At 31.2% G+C, this 16,691-nt stretch overlaps 1 protein-coding gene across 2 annotated transcripts in view; it reads right to left on the reverse strand.

Moving 5' to 3' along the window:
* Positions 1 to 16,691, reverse strand: part of LOC112601508 — an 86,137-nt gene that overhangs the window by 6,516 nt on the left and 62,930 nt on the right. For both annotated transcript variants that reach the window (XM_025349170.1, XM_025349169.1), the window contains exons 5-21: positions 15,322 to 15,860; positions 9,692 to 10,098; positions 8,146 to 8,246; positions 7,702 to 7,935; positions 7,381 to 7,567; positions 6,703 to 6,890; positions 6,488 to 6,603; positions 6,237 to 6,393; positions 5,978 to 6,139; positions 4,940 to 5,210; positions 4,594 to 4,808; positions 4,291 to 4,509; positions 4,020 to 4,196; positions 3,565 to 3,807; positions 2,856 to 3,020; positions 1,464 to 1,688; positions 1,040 to 1,237 (exon numbers count right to left, since the gene is read on the reverse strand). In XM_025349170.1, coding sequence (XP_025204955.1) covers positions 1,040 to 1,237; positions 1,464 to 1,688; positions 2,856 to 3,020; positions 3,565 to 3,807; positions 4,020 to 4,196; positions 4,291 to 4,509; positions 4,594 to 4,808; positions 4,940 to 5,210; positions 5,978 to 6,139; positions 6,237 to 6,393; positions 6,488 to 6,603; positions 6,703 to 6,890; positions 7,381 to 7,567; positions 7,702 to 7,935; positions 8,146 to 8,246; positions 9,692 to 10,098; positions 15,322 to 15,860 — 3,804 coding nt within the window. The remainder of the gene's footprint in view (positions 1 to 1,039; positions 1,238 to 1,463; positions 1,689 to 2,855; positions 3,021 to 3,564; positions 3,808 to 4,019; positions 4,197 to 4,290; positions 4,510 to 4,593; positions 4,809 to 4,939; positions 5,211 to 5,977; positions 6,140 to 6,236; positions 6,394 to 6,487; positions 6,604 to 6,702; positions 6,891 to 7,380; positions 7,568 to 7,701; positions 7,936 to 8,145; positions 8,247 to 9,691; positions 10,099 to 15,321; positions 15,861 to 16,691) is intronic.

Genomic DNA, 16,691 nt, shown 5'->3' on the forward strand with positions numbered 1-16,691 from the left:
AAAAAAAAAAAAAACATATAATACGATCTGTTTGTTGGAAAAGTATCCTTTAAAACAGAGTACGCTCATTATAAGGTCATTAATCATTATAATATATAATATATAAGTAGTTATATAATACATGGAAGTTGACAGTCATTAGAATTAACAAAGTATAAACGTGACACAAATATTATTCATTACTCATCATTGCATTTTTGTTTTTTATTTATCTAAAATAAAGCGTTTTTAACTCATTCGCAGTTTGATTATTTTACATTATATACATTTAATGAATATAAAATGGTAAAACTAATTATATTTATGTATTTTTCGTTTAAAATATATCAACATTTAAAAAATTATCAGGCTTTTTAAACTTGTTTATTGAAATTAATTGTTTTAAATAACTAACGGGATGCGAATATATTGAAATATATTAGTAAACCTAATATACGTATACTCGTACTATTATTTTTAAAAACTATACTACGAATCTAAAAGTTTTGCGTAGAAAAGTATTTTATTTTTTTTAATTAAAAGTTTTATTTTTATTTAGTTTTAGTTTCGGAAGATATATTATTATAGAATTGTAATAAATTTAAAACTTCAACAGTGGTAAATATAATAATTTATTAATTAAATATGTAAACGAAAAAAGTATATTACGATTTCAATTTTCTTTCAGTAGGTACACAATTTCGATCAAAAAAATAATGTGTTCCTAATTTCATTTTAAAGTGGAATAAAATTATCATATTATTAATTAGTTTTATTATGTTTATATATTTTTATTTTATTATCAATGTTTTTTTTCATGTTATTATTATCATTCACCACTAGTATTCGTATAAATACAAACTCTGCTCTCTGCTTGTACCTACTTTGTACCAAAATAAATCAATTTTTGCTATTTCCATTCGAACTAACAATATTATATAGGTATCTATAGGATTTATCTACCTTGTATATTAAACGTGCATAAAAAATATAAATATCTATACCTATAATGTTGTACAAAAATATGTTATATAGTGGTAAAACACATTTGTATACTCACAGTGTCTACTGCGTTCGGCTTCTTCGGATAATATTTTCTCAATTTTTTCAGGTACGTGACGTTTAGCACACCATATTATTCCCAGTATGCCCATGACCACGAACACGGTTAGTAGACCCAGCCAAAATGGTTCTTGAAGCATTCGCTCCGTTAACGGCTTGTACGTGATGTGCAGCATTTTCCTCTCGCACTGATCACCTGTAATACAATAAATATCATATAATACATATAACGCGTGACGTGAGTAAAATACGTAAAGGTAACCTTATACGACCATATAAGTGTTTATGTAGCTATGTTTTATTTGTTATTTTTATTGTTATATAGTAATAATATTTATATTATATATTAGATACATTGTTTTTGTTTTTATTTCCCCATTTATCATTTTCGATTAAGCAAGTACTGGGTAAAAGGTACTTACCCGTCCAGTAAGCATAACACCTGCACTGATAATCGGAATCGCCCAACGATACACAATCGCCTCGGTCCTTGCATGGATTGAGTTCGCATGGTTTGATCTTTTCATCACAAAATCGTCCCATATATCCGTATTGGCATTTGCATTTGAAGCCATTACTACCAGTTAAGATGCATTCACCAAAAACGCAATATCCCAAATCACAGTACGTAAGCGAACAGAACGTTCCTGTATACATCAAGTAATAGTAAAGTGTTAAATAAAATACATAATTTTTTTGGAAACGTTTTTCAATTTTAAGTTTTTATTTTTCACTTAAACGGATTTATTTATAGTTTAATGTCACGTTATGTAAACTACTAATTAGTTCCGCTTAGTTTTAAACATTTCATGTTTGTTTTATTTTTTACTTATACATTTATTTTACATAAATTAATTTACCTTTAATTATTGAATTAAATATATTATTTATGTGTAGTTATGTTTATTTAAACAAATAAAAGAATTATCTTTGGAAACCTAATTTTGCGTTTGACACATCAATTACTGTACTGCATGATAAATATTAATACATAAAAGTTATAAGCTTTCCTAATGTAGTTCCATCGCAAAATGTTTTGTATGAAAATATTAATGTTTATAAAGATAAAAATATTATATTTTATTTTTTATATCCTATTTTTTGTTTTATGGTCGTATTATAACTATTATAACTTTGCCTTTTTGTAATATTTTCTGGTTTCAAAGTCTATTAATGTAAAAATATAATACGGCTTACAGCCCAACTAGAAATATTTTATAAATGCTATATTTCTTCATAAGCTTATGTACATAAATTATGAACTTAACAAGGCAGAATATAATTAAATAATAGGAATCTGTGTTAAGTACTTATTTAATTATTTAAATATTCAATAAATATTTTTATATTATAAAAAATATTCATCTTTAAATATTAATTGTTATAATTATATGTTATTGAAATACATCACAGTGACAATTATGTGACGATAAGAATTAATGAGATAAAATTAAAAATAGATTAAGTAATTTAAATTAGAATTAATTGACTTAAATCAAAATAAATTAATATATTGACATAATTTGATTAATATTATTTTAATATTAAAATGTTGAGTTCTAAAAGCGTAAAAATATTGAACAAAAAGATACATATTTTAACTAGCTATACAGGTATAACATTTTTGACATTCCATAATATTATTCAAATGCTAGTTAATAATACGTCGTCTGATAATATGAATCATTTTTTACCTCGCTTGTTGATATTTGATCAATATGTGCAATACCCGTGGATGTTTATTACATTTTTCAACTAGTATACTTAATACGATATAAATTACTTTAGAAGTTATCTAAAAATCATATATTTACCAGTATAGTTTCCGTGACACTTGCAGTGATACGTATGCGTGGCTTTTCGGGTGATACACGTACCACCGTTTACGCAAGGATTGGGCTTACAAGACTCTATTCTAGTGCTGTTGACTGTTTCTGGAATCTTTGCCAAGGCAATGAGTTTCTTTTTGGATTCAGCATCTGTATATTATACATAGAATAAATTGCAACATATTAAATTTCATAATGATGTGTAAATTTTTTAACAACCATGTATAGTAGAAACATACAACCATTAAAAAAATATCAGACTATTAAAATATATTTTAAAACATACTGCGCTCGTGGATTGTCGGAAGTGGTGGATTCGTATACGGATAGGTATACGAGATTTAGTGATAACTCAAACAAAAGAGTGGTCATTTTTTTTTTTTTAATAAATAGTTTTTAACATAAATGACTTTTAAAAAATCACCACTTCAGAAGCAAAATCTGTGTTTAATCGCAAATATAAAAGGATGATGTGCTGCGTTCAATTTTCAGAGCTTTCATATAACTCGCAACGATTTCAGCAGAAAATAATTAACAACAATGCATTAATTTAACTGAAAATCATTTATGATGTAAAAAAATAAACATTTCACGAGTGACCAAAAAGCTACAACGCATAAAATATAAACCTATTCCTTCATTATAGTTTATAACATACGTAATAAAAACGATATAGTAATGGTACAGTACTAACCGGGTTTTACGTTCACTGAAATATTTGCGGATGCTATATCCATTGCAGGCTTCTGACCATAAACAACGACTACAGACATCGAGTTGAGAAACGAAGTGATCGATATCGGCACAGACTTTGGTTGTTCAATATTTTCACACAGTAGCCACCAAGTTCCATTCTCAGCGGCGTAATGATCATGGATCTCGATAACAGTCGTGGACTGTTGACCCGGGCATACGGTACGGCCTAACGCCGTGTCCACTGCAAAAATTTTCAATTGAAAACTATGTTCATGACGAGAATCAGTTTAGAAAGGCGTAGCACCGGAAGTTAGGTTGCAACATACTCATGTAATAATATGTCGATGACGACCATCAGTATATATTTATGGATACCAGGTACAATATACAATACAGTGGTATAAACACTGAAACGGTTATAATTTCGATTTATTTATTTTTTTCAACTCTTACTTTGCGCTGGCACCACTCGGTTAAACTGCAATTGAATGTTGTGCCCGATCGAAGCTAATAGCCTCTGTTTGTATCGCAATTTAGGAAAGTGCATCGGCAATGGATAATTTAATCTGTACATGAATCCAAATGTGTCATTCTCTAGCACGATCGCGCGTTCTTCGTCAAAGTCCACCACTATTCATTATTTTTACGAACATATAATGACGTTAAAATATTCGTACTACTTTAACCGTTGTTATAATTCTAAAGTATAGTCAGCCATACGTACCCATTTTATACACTATTTTGAATCCTCTCCCCCTTGGTAAGCGATTTGTAGAGTATTCGATGTTAACGCTCTCGCCTTCCGACAAAAATGCACCATCGTTAATTGAATTCCGATATCTAAACGGAGTTATATTGTCTGCGGTTCTCGACAAATACAACTTAAATGTTTGGGATTCGTCTAAGTTATAGTCAATAAAATCGATCCATATACGGTGACCAACTAGAAGACGCAAAAATTCATATTAATTACACACTCACATGTCACAACAGTACAATGGTTTTATAGCCACCGCCCTGCTCTCACCTGGTGCTAGTATCATGGTGACACAGTTGAGATTTGGAAGTATGAAGTTAGGATAGTTAGGGCTAACAACTTGTCCTTCAAGAGCGGACAGCGTTTGCGACGGGCAACCGGACATGTCGACGGTGTTCCACTGGAGATGAAAACCTGAACTGGATACGGAGTAGTCAGAATGGAAGTGCACAAACGCCTCATTTGAATCGGTAACGAAGATGTAACTGCAACAATACGCGAATTCGACATTGTTAAACCGCTGTACATTTGTGTTTGTTATAATTTTATTCTTTAAATGTTTAACACATAAATCATAATTTCAAATATTGAAGTAATAATTAAAGTATAATCTCACTCTTCCAGATGACTCCCGCGGTAACCGCAAACCGTCATTGTTCGGTTTTCACGTTCTTTTGGTTCCACCACGGAAACGAAATCGTAAAGGCAATCGGCTTGTGGTTCAATATTTATTGAATCAAACTGAAACACGATGCGTGACTGATACGGGCCAATAACGTGTATCCAATAGTCCAAGTTGTGATAATAATTGGCCGGATAATTTAGCGACGTTATTATTCCTTTTACGCCGGACATCGTGGTGTTTAAATTGTAATGATCCGATAATTCTTGTTCAATAATTTTAACAATTTATAATAATTTAGTAAATATATCAACCATTGATATTATTAGATAATGTATTAAGTATAATATATTAATTCTAGAATTATCCAGATTAAGTCATAATTAGCCAATATATCCTGGACAATTTAGTAAAATTTTTCATTATACATATTTTAATAGTTTTAAAATTATTACAATACATTTTTTCACGATTAAAACTAACTATGTGATGTTGATTGAAAATCAGAATTGATCATAATTTTTATAAGAATAAGGGGTAAATGATTTTGCGTATATTTTTTTTTTTTAACAATATAATAGAGTTAATTCTGGAAAGTATGTTTTTAAAACATTTTAAAATATTTCTAATAAATTATGTAGCAATCTAGTTTTGTTCTTATGTTTTGAAAAAAAATTGTCATTTTTCAATAATAAATATTAAATAAAATTTTTACTCATTAAAAACATTTTTGGTTTATTTTTAACAACAAAAAATATTGTATTTTATATAAATTCGAATGTTAGGGTCAAACACTCGACCAAGTTTCAATATCGATCGCCACGTTGTGAAAACCATAGTTAGGTATTTTGTCGTCATGTAAACATATTTATTTATACAAAAAAGGTTTTTCTTCATTAGTCATTCCAGTTAACATAGTACAGCTAACACTTATTTATTATCAATAGAAATTACAACTTTATACTCAATACAATGTTATGAGTATTACAAAATATTGTTATCGTTATAATTATTATAAAATTGTAAACTTACTTGTTTGATTTTTTTTACAAATATATCCTCCGACCGTGTTACAGTCGTTGGCGGTCCAGTAAAGACCCCTAGGTAGATTTACGGGTGGCGATGATAGCCAACTAATCGCAAGACACATATCCTTGTACGTAAATGCGTTCATAGCGTCGGTTGCCAACCAAGCTGTGCATATATATTATGATTGTAATAACAATTTATTTTATTACGCGAATTAAATTTTTTCAGGAAATACCTAAAACGCAAACAACACTAGACAAACCTGAAAACGTTTCTGTTGAGTTGTCCACCCAGTACCAGGATTTATCATTCCACGTTGCACCCAACCAATAAATTGCGGATCTGCTGTCCGTCGATTCTCGGATAAAAGATTCGACAAACTGTTCTTCCTCGGCATTATGAATGCTCGACAATTCCGCCTGGGGAAACAGCACACAAACACGAGAAAATTTTAAAAATGTTTTCAATAGCCATATAGCTCTATATCTATAATAATAATAGTGTGAAAGGTACTTTTATTCCATTGCAGATACTCCTAGCGGTATGCCAAGACACTTCCGGGTAACTGGCAAACAAATAACACGACCCATTGAACATTTGCTGTCTCGCATCGTCACACTCGTTGTTGACTGTTTGTCACGCACAATAAAAAATTTTATTAGCAAATAGTATTGCCGCAACGATAATCTGTAATGTGTATCACTGAATCGCCGACGTGCGTTACTTACCGTGTTCGGCTGATACGCGAGCCTTGAATCCGCTGAACGCGTGTGAATAGTCAGACACGAAATGTATCCTCAACTTGGTCCTTTTCGTGACGAACCTAGTTAATTTGAGTACGTCGCTCTTGTCACCACAATGTTTAGGACCCTCATCGTCATCACCCGGAATTAATTCCACGTAATCGTAACTGCAACTGTAAATAACCGTGTATGTAACTTTGATTGGGCTATTTTCCAACTAGTAATCATGACTTTGAACGAGACAAAAATAAAACTATGGACAATGATTCATGAAATTTGAGTGTCAGCAAAAAAAATATTGACATTCCATCAATGATTATTACAAGACACATTCAAATTATATTAAAAAGTGAAAAATATATAAATTTTGCAATTAATAATGCAATTAAATTCATTGATAATAATTACTTCTATAAATTTTCTTAATGATTTACTATTGTAAATATATATATATATTACATATATAGTTATATTATACACTTAAATATATATATATATAATTAAATTATTACTATTATAAATTAAAATGTATATTTAAATATTTAAAATTTGAGGAGAAAATATTCATAATCTAAGTAGAAAATAATCTTTATTCTAGAATAAATATAAATGTATATTATATAATTCATGCAAACTGTTGATGAAATATGAATTTGAACTTACGTAGATTCATTTTCCAATGTGAGTTCTTCGAATTCAACTTCAATCTGATAACCTCGTGGCACTTCCACACTGAAAGTGCAATCTTGGTTATCAGGATAAGGTTGTGGAAAACCGGGACTTGAGATTGAGGCAAACCTCATCTCACTAGTTAATTTTATCGTGACATTACAAGTCGATTCGTCTGGATCTAACAAAATAATATACAAATACAACTTATAAAACAGATAGCCAATATTTTTTTCTCGTAATTTTTCCTACACATATGATATATAAATGATATATTTCATTCATAACAATATACGGTACAAATTAAATTGTTACCATTGTCGTTTAAAGAAGTGTGCTGTTGTGTTTGGCATAGAAATCGATTTTTCACAGAGCAATCACGGTCGTTCCAAGTATAAGATGAATTTCGATTAAAGTACTTGAGCAATCGGTTTTGGGGCCTGTACACTTGTCTTAGCTCAACGCAATCCTGTCTACTAAGTCCATCGTCGTTAGGCTGTTTTGAGTTTGGACCACTGTACGGTTGGTGTATGTGTCCTTGATACCAATCTATAAAATAACGAGAAAACAGTTTTGTCGATTATCGTCTGTTTATCTACACTAAATTATTGGATATTGACATATTGACATATTGTTTACATATCAGTGGCCGATTATCATTGACATATTATAAAGCTAATAAACCATACAAAATAAATATTTAGTAGATTTTTTTGTTTATTTATTATTTTATGCGATACCGTTAATAATTCGACTTACTGGAATAAGTGAACGGCGATGAATCTGTCCATTTAAAAAACCCTTCATTGTTCATGTCCGTAGCTCCGATCCAATATGGGGCGTTGTCACTGTAACTCGGGCTTAAAAAAAAAAATCAAAGTTTAATATTCGTAAAAAAACTGTTCGTGTTGAGTCAAAATCATATCAACATCAAGTCACAAATAAATTACAAAAGAATTATATTACTAAAGAAACATATTTTATTTGTAAGCAATAAGAGTTGTTTCTGATTTATGTTTTATAAATACAATTCAAAATATACACATATAGTACCTATATGTTATGTATAAATATTCTATACTCGCTTACTAATAGAAAAATTTGTGCCTTTGATTTTAATTTGTCTTTACTTCATTAAAAATAACTCTAAAAACTATCTATTCCACATTAATTATTCCATCCATACCATTTCTCTTCTGGTATGAATCTCTAACTACTTGATTTCGTCAAAATAGTATTGGATAATTTTAATTCCCGTCTATGCATCGTCAATACGACTATTGATGTATCCCGCTTTAATTAACGTCAAACTATTTCCCTTTGGCCTTTTCACAGTTTATTTATTCGCTCACTCAAATGACTGATGCAAAACACGCAATTAAGTCAAACTTTTTTTGTGTGTAGGGTTGATAGTAATAAAAAATAATTAATTTGGTTAATAATACAACTGAATGTTTATCTCATGATATGTCATAAATGCTTTAAAGCAGACAAATGAAACAAGTAAACAGTGTGCCAAAAATATGTAATTTATATTAAATTTCTGACAAATCATCCATTATATATTTTTCATTGAAACAGTACTACGTTTTTTCAAACTATATTTATTTCATGATCTTCATTAATCTATATTATATTCTGTCACATTGTGAACACATGCACACGTCAATGCCGATACACAATGACCCCTTGACGACAACTGATGAGGATGATCATATAATGGGTTTACTTTAACCATACGGTCAGTTTATTATGTCGCAAGTCGAATGCGTGACAATATTACGTGAGTTCTAAAAATTTATTTTTCTGTTTTCTATCGGTAGACCACGGTGGTATTGTGCCCCAAAATGAAATAAAATGAACAAAATAAAAAAAAAAAAGTCGTAGGCATAAAAAAAAATATTATTCAGAGTCATCGGAATATAACAATCATGCAGTAAAAGTTAAACATTTCATTTATATACCTATCGTATATTATATATATATCATAATATTTCAATTACGTATAACATGCAAATAGTTAAAGTAAAAAATGTAAACTCAATGGATTATTGATTACAAGGAGTGGTTACTCTTCATTGATACATTAGGTACCTATTGTTAGAACTCATTGTCTACCACCTTATCATGAAATAGAAAGCGTTACTGCACGATATTTATTATTAATACAATTTTTCCGGAAAATAGAAAAGGAGGCTTGTTGGAGAATTATATCGCAAATGATAAACAACACCGATCCACAACGTACAAGAAATATACACACTTCGCGTATAACATGTACAAACTATATAAATATGCGTCTTACCTATTGATCAATATTGTGTCGATGAGCATTTGCGTACGATAACTGTCGATGCTGGCCAAATGACCTCCACCGCCGTTTTGAGTGCAATATTCTTCGGCGTCTTCCCAGTTGAGCAATTCATTAACGATGGTTAGACACCGGCCCGCCCTAAGCGACACTGAACCGTACGGGCACTGGGACACCACTTCCGGTATCGGTTCGGCCCGGTACGACACCACTAGCGTTGGCACATGTATTGATGCGGACGATGACTCCATCACCACTACGTTCGTCTCAGATATCATAGACATCTGTCGCCTGGGACCGTCGGATGGTGCGCAGTAGAACCACCCGACTGCGCCATCAGTGAGCCGAAACAATGTGCCCGGACATGTGGTGGTTGACTGATGAATTGGAAGTGTGTCGATCTGTGACACATAATATGATAAAGTGGTATCACTATGTCTGTACACGAATTAAGTTTTAGCCGGAAATATGCATATAATATAGCCAATAAAGATATTATATGAATATGTATAGCATTATAGTAGTAAATCCAGTGATCCAAACCTACCCAGTACCCGTCAATTATTATCGTCTACAATGGCGTCACGAAGATATTTTTTGGAACAATTACTCCAAACAATTATAAGTGAATGATCAATTTTTTTTTGAGTGTCAACATATTTTTATAATTAACAATTTAACTATAGTCATTAAATAATTAATAATATCTTAATTTTAATTCAATATGATTAATTAGCACTATACTGTAGATATATTTTATGGATTTACTTTAGGAATCAGCACAATATACATAGTACGTTTTAATATTTCCCTATTACTATTCACTGGAAAGACATTAAATGTGAATGATGCGATTAGATTATACGTATTCGTAGGGTTTTTATTATTGGAAGTTATAGGTTAGGTAATAAAACAGATAATAACTTGTTACATTAATGTTTATTGATATCGTAAAATAATATTAATAATTCTTTTGTAGTAAAAATAAAATGTGCTCGGAGAAGTCTTAATTATTTTTATTAGTGGGTGGATGGCTTTAATATTTCCTCTTATGGATAACGTTTTTGTGACACAATCGATCATCTATCATGATTATATTATGTAAATACAGTAAAAGTTTTATAAAAGCTGTCTTTTTTATTTGATGTCTATAAATAAAATACATAATATATAAGTGACTGCGCATTTTACATTGACTTGTTGTCTAACGCATAATCCTCGGAAAATCGGAGGTTTGACCAAGATTCGTTGTACCACTGTCCAACATTCTAATATACATATTATTATAATCACTCGCCAATGGTGATGCGAAAATCATTGGTTATCGATCAAATTCACGGTGGAAAAATTTCGTCGCACAAAATTGAACGATAGAGACAAATTCAAAAAAAAAAAAACCGCTGTGACGACCATTTCAAAATATTGTGGCCACATCTAAACTCGAGAACCGTGAATAATATTATTATAGTGCCGTTAGTGATCATCCCAGTCTTGTTTATAAAATCCAGATTGCAAAGACTTAAATCTTCACTGCATCATTTTAACAATACATTCTTCTATGACAACTTTTGTAACACGTCGATTACAAATACGCAGTGAGGTTATATAAGCCTTAGGTGCTCTGCAATTAAAGTAAGGCAACTTCTATTCATATGCCTTAAATTATATTATTATATTCATTATTTACTATGATTCACTCACGATAAGTAAATAACCACAATAATTGCCGTGTTTTGTTTTTCATGTCCAGGGGGATTGAGTTTTGCAAGACAACAACATTATACCGAAACTAGTCATGAACAATCTTCTACATCACTTCCAACACAACAAAAAAAAAAACTAACCACCCCGTCCCGTTCTTGAGAATTATACGCTGAGCCCCACGTAAAATTAGAATGCGTACATACGTTACCTAATTTATCCTAACCCACATCCACTTCTTCCTTGCGATAATAACGACATCAGCATATTATACCTCTATGACACGTACTAAGAATTAATTGTATAGTTATGTACATAATGTGTGTATATTACATAGGTTTCGAAAATTCAAGTAGGGAATAAGTAAAATAGTCATGTAACATGTAACTACGCATTATTTTCATCGTTTCGTATTATTCATATAATCAAATATATACATTATACATGTATAACATATCAATATGATAACGTATACTGAATACACAGAGTTATCATATAATTTATTAATTATTGTGTAAAATTGAATAGGACGTGAATTAGGGGTGATGATAGTCAAAAGTAAGCGAATATAATAAGTTTTAGTGTTTATACTGTTTGTATAGATATAACAAGCATATATACCACCTAATATACTTCGTTTAACTATAGTAGATCAAACGTGATTTTTATTATTATTATTTATTTATTGTAATAAAATAATTTATTATTAATTCAAAATGTACATATTTTAGATTATTTAAACATTGCATATCTATTAAATAATAAGGGTCGTCTAAAATAATAAAAAGTTGACAACGAATAAATAAAAGTTGCTTCTGAGGATAAAACGCCAGTGAGACACAATATAAAATTAACTTAAATGTAGGAATAAACTTAGATATCTGACTAAAATTTAACACAGATTTAATCCAATAAATAAAACGTAATTAACATTAAATATTTATTAATTCTGAATGTTTATTTAATATTTAAAAAAAAGTTTTTATATTTAATATACTTTTCAAATTGATGACACAGTTCCATTGCCGTTTTTTTTTATAGCTTACTTCCACATTCGAAAATAACATGAACATTTAGTTAGGTCATATTTCAGTTTAAATAATAATATATACAAATTTGTTTTATAGTTTTCTTTTCTTATTATTATTATTATTTTTTATTTTTTTTTTTGTAAGTGAAAATGTTTTAAAGATTTATATTTTTTCGAGTATAAAATATGAAGTTTAAACATTATTTTTCTTATTATTTTTATAACCTCAATATCTATTCCGAGTATGAAGTACAATATGAACAATAGTCTATTTTTTTTTCTCTCGATCAAAATTATTTGTTTGATAATATTTATATTTAAACGATATTCACATTATATTATAATAGCAAAAAAAACTAATTTTTTAATATAAAATCAAGTTTTTATTTATTATTCCCTTAAACTAACCTATTTAACTTATTATACAACTTGTGATTAATTTGATTTTAATACTAATTGGAAACTTAATATTATTCTGAAACGTGTAATACGAGTAAAATTATTCTCTTTGATAAAATATTATAAGAAACGTCATTAACAATGTAATATTATTATATAATAGTGTGTATCATCATAAAGACACATTTCAGAGAAAAACGCGGTCGATGGGATAGAGTTAATCAACTGATCGTCTAACATTTTGTTAATGAAGGTAGCTATATAATATTCTTACATAATATAGTATAAGAGTATGAAATGTAATCAAAAATGAATTTCATCATCATTATTAGTATTATGACCCATTCATCAGACTTTAAAGATTGGTGCACTTTTTGAACACTGTTATATAATTTTAATCGTGAACCATATTATTTCAATTCGCAGATAATTTATAGTATATTTGAATGAATAATGAAAGAATAAATTAATCATATTTATTGAGTTGTAAGAAACTGCGGCAAATTATCGCGACATTTATAGTATTTTGAATTATAACTAACCTCAATTGGTCACCATTTCAGTCACAAAGCAGTCATTTGTAAAAAATAGAACAATGGTGTATGATTTCAAAATATCTGTTCCCTATTTAAATTAATATCATGGATATGGTATTATTTAAATTAAATAATACAAAAACGTTTTTTTTTAAATATTTTGTCTCTGGGTGAATGTTTTGATCGTCAGATATTTTATTCTTAAAATAGTAGTCTGTGGAAATTAGGTATAGCACGTCTATTATATTTACTAAAATATAATTTTATATCGTTCGTTTAGTTTATAAGCTTTAGAGCCAACAACGTTTTGTGACAAAAATAATTGTATACCTATAAATTTTAAACAGGTAATCAATATAAAATGCATTTTATCGTTGTTGTTACGGGCATGGATCAAATAAAACGAACATGAAATGAAATAATAAACCTCGTGAGGGACTTTTAGTTTTTTTTTTTTTTTTTTATAGATAGTTATCGTTGTAGTCTTCGGTCACCCTCGGTCAAACCGCACGACGTTCACGTATTCGTTTGTTGTTTTTAATAAAATATGTTACTCGTGGCATTCAATAAATGATCCCAAACGATTGAAATGCTTGTTTATTGATGATGGGCTGACCGATCTCCATGTTTCACGTTGAACACGACGATTTGTATTATACTATTATGTAACGGTTTTTTTAACTATTTTGAATAAACTCGGGACGATAAATTTTGGTGATATGAAATTACTTAATGGCCTGCTACCAATCATTTGAGCATTGATTAGAATTCGTGTCCAGAGACGACAAGTATCACTTCGATAAATAAGAGTAGATTTTTCAATATTCGTCCGTTGCAACCCTCTAAATTTAAACAAGATCACGGAAAACACTGATGAATGATTATTGTATATGATGTCGAATGCCGATAAGTCACGTATTGTAAATTCGTTAGTTATTATAGAGATTTGGTAAATATTGACTTTGACCTTAGCTTCAACGCCGGCAATATTTAAATTTACATTTTGTACCGTATAGATGCCAATCAATAAAAATTGTTCAAAGCAACAAAACCATGTAATCAGTATTATTTTAATTTTTACTAGCAACTATTTAAAAGTTTACTTTAGAATATTACACATAATTATTATTTCTAAATGTTGACATTATTATATTATTATTGCGCTTAATGATTATTTCTATTATCATTTTTAATATATATATTTTTTAATTAATTAACTTTTTTATTCTTATTGTAACGAAAACACTTTTTGGGAGATAACTCAGTCGACCTCCATACGGTGTCTCCTGGATAATGAAAATTGGCTGAAATGCCTCAACTCAAACAATGTAATAAATATTGGTCGGATTCAACTCCAATAACCCAAAATTATTTAGGGGATTTAATCCAATATCACCGAACAAAATATCATACGATAAAATTTTAGGACTAAACGTCGCAGTTAACATTCAATAGGTTCTTTGCTCCGTTTATGATCCAGGGGGAGGGGAGTTATATGCTCACGTGGGATACATATTTTTTTTTAATATTTACAACAATATCTATATATTCAGAAGAAAAAAAATTAATATACCCAAACAATAATAATTTTATTTTTCTAATATGCAGGGAAAAAAAGATTATATCGATTTATCAACAAATTGATATTATAATAACCTTAAAATACGATTTTAATGATCAAATCGCATTAAAAAATAAAACACCCTTTCACTATCCCACGATGCAAAAATAATTTGACCGTCACTGTTGTGATCTAACGGTAATACAATAATTTTGATAATGTTTAACCGGCCGTTGTTTCACGCAGTCGCGGATGGTATTAAAACATTTAATAAGTACCTACTATTGTCCTATGAAACCGCGAAAACAAACAAATAAATTACGACCGAGCGTTTTTATCTACTACAAATAACACTTAATAATAACAACAATAATAACAATACGATTTCAGTACTGACCGTAATGGGTTTGGAGGTGGTGGCCGCGTGGTCGTAGTCGGCGGTGACGGCGGCGTCCGGGTCCGCGGTCTGGTGACCGAACGGCACAGAGTCGATGAGCAACCGCAACCGGTAACCGTACGGCTGAGTGACCTTGTACCGGCACTCGGAACCGGGCGTGAACACGACGGTGCCGTTCTGCTGGGCCACGTCGTTGTCGAAACAGTTGGCGGCCAACCGGTAAACGATGGAGAACGCGTACCGGTTCACCGTGGACGTGATGGCCGGCGGCGGCGGTGGCGACCAGCCCGCGTCCAGCACGTAGTGCCGGTCGGCTTCGCGCAGGTCCTCCAGCTTTCCGCACACCGGCTGGCGGCCGGACACCTGGAGCCAGCCGCGTTTGCACGGCACGTTCAGCTTGACGATGTCGATCACCAACCGGGCGCGGTGACGCTGCGCGAACCTGACCACGCACTGCTGTTGCTGAGGTCCGCGGACCGGCGGCAGGTCCCTGGACGACAGCCGACCCGATTCGGCGGGCAACAGGTACAGCTCGCAGTCTGCGAACCGAACCCGATCGAATCAATGTCTGTCGTTCGAGTGCTGTTTTGAGGTTCACACTATGTCCGTCTCTACGGCGGCAACTCTAACACGCGCGTGGGGGCAGAACCGTCGCAACGTACGTTTTTCGGGATCGGGGCGAAATCGATGCAGGATCCCTGGGTTCGTCATAAAGCGATGCGATAAACAAATAATATGGTCGCAGAGGTTTGGAAAATGTTAGAAAAAATTTGATCAGTCGAGGTCGTTCAACTCATAATACGATGTAGACGTCGACACAACTTACGGAGTATAGACTTTTGAGATATTGAAATAAACTCTCTGGCAACTATGTACTAGCTTTACGACCATAAACGGTAAACATTAGACGACGGACAAGCGATAATGAAAGTATATTGAACATTCAATAACACAATATTAGGTATATGAGTAAAAACTACGTAATGTAACGCGGTCAAGGGCCGACACACTACTGTGCTACTAAACGTTGATATTTGCGAATAGCGAATTTCTACAAAATAATTTGGATGTATTTTTATCGTTCGTTTTCGCACTGTGACGATAATAAACGACAATAATTATTCCGATTTAAGACGAAGAAAACTACAGAAATAAAATGAAATTATATAACTGACATATTACGGAGAAAAAGATCCTAGCAGTCGTAGGACTTGATGGGTACCGCCAAGTAATCCTAATCACATAAACTTATTATTAATTTATTGAGCGGTGGTGTGATTCTAATAATTGAAATCAGTATAAAATCGTCCATCAAAACATTTTCAACGGTCGTACAACAATAATTGTTCTTTGCTATATCGTCCTCAATA

This window comes from Melanaphis sacchari, unplaced genomic scaffold, assembly GCF_002803265.2.
Source record: "Melanaphis sacchari strain LSU unplaced genomic scaffold, SCAv2.0 Contig79_pilon_pilon, whole genome shotgun sequence".
Taxonomy (NCBI): Eukaryota; Metazoa; Arthropoda; class Insecta; order Hemiptera; family Aphididae; genus Melanaphis; species Melanaphis sacchari.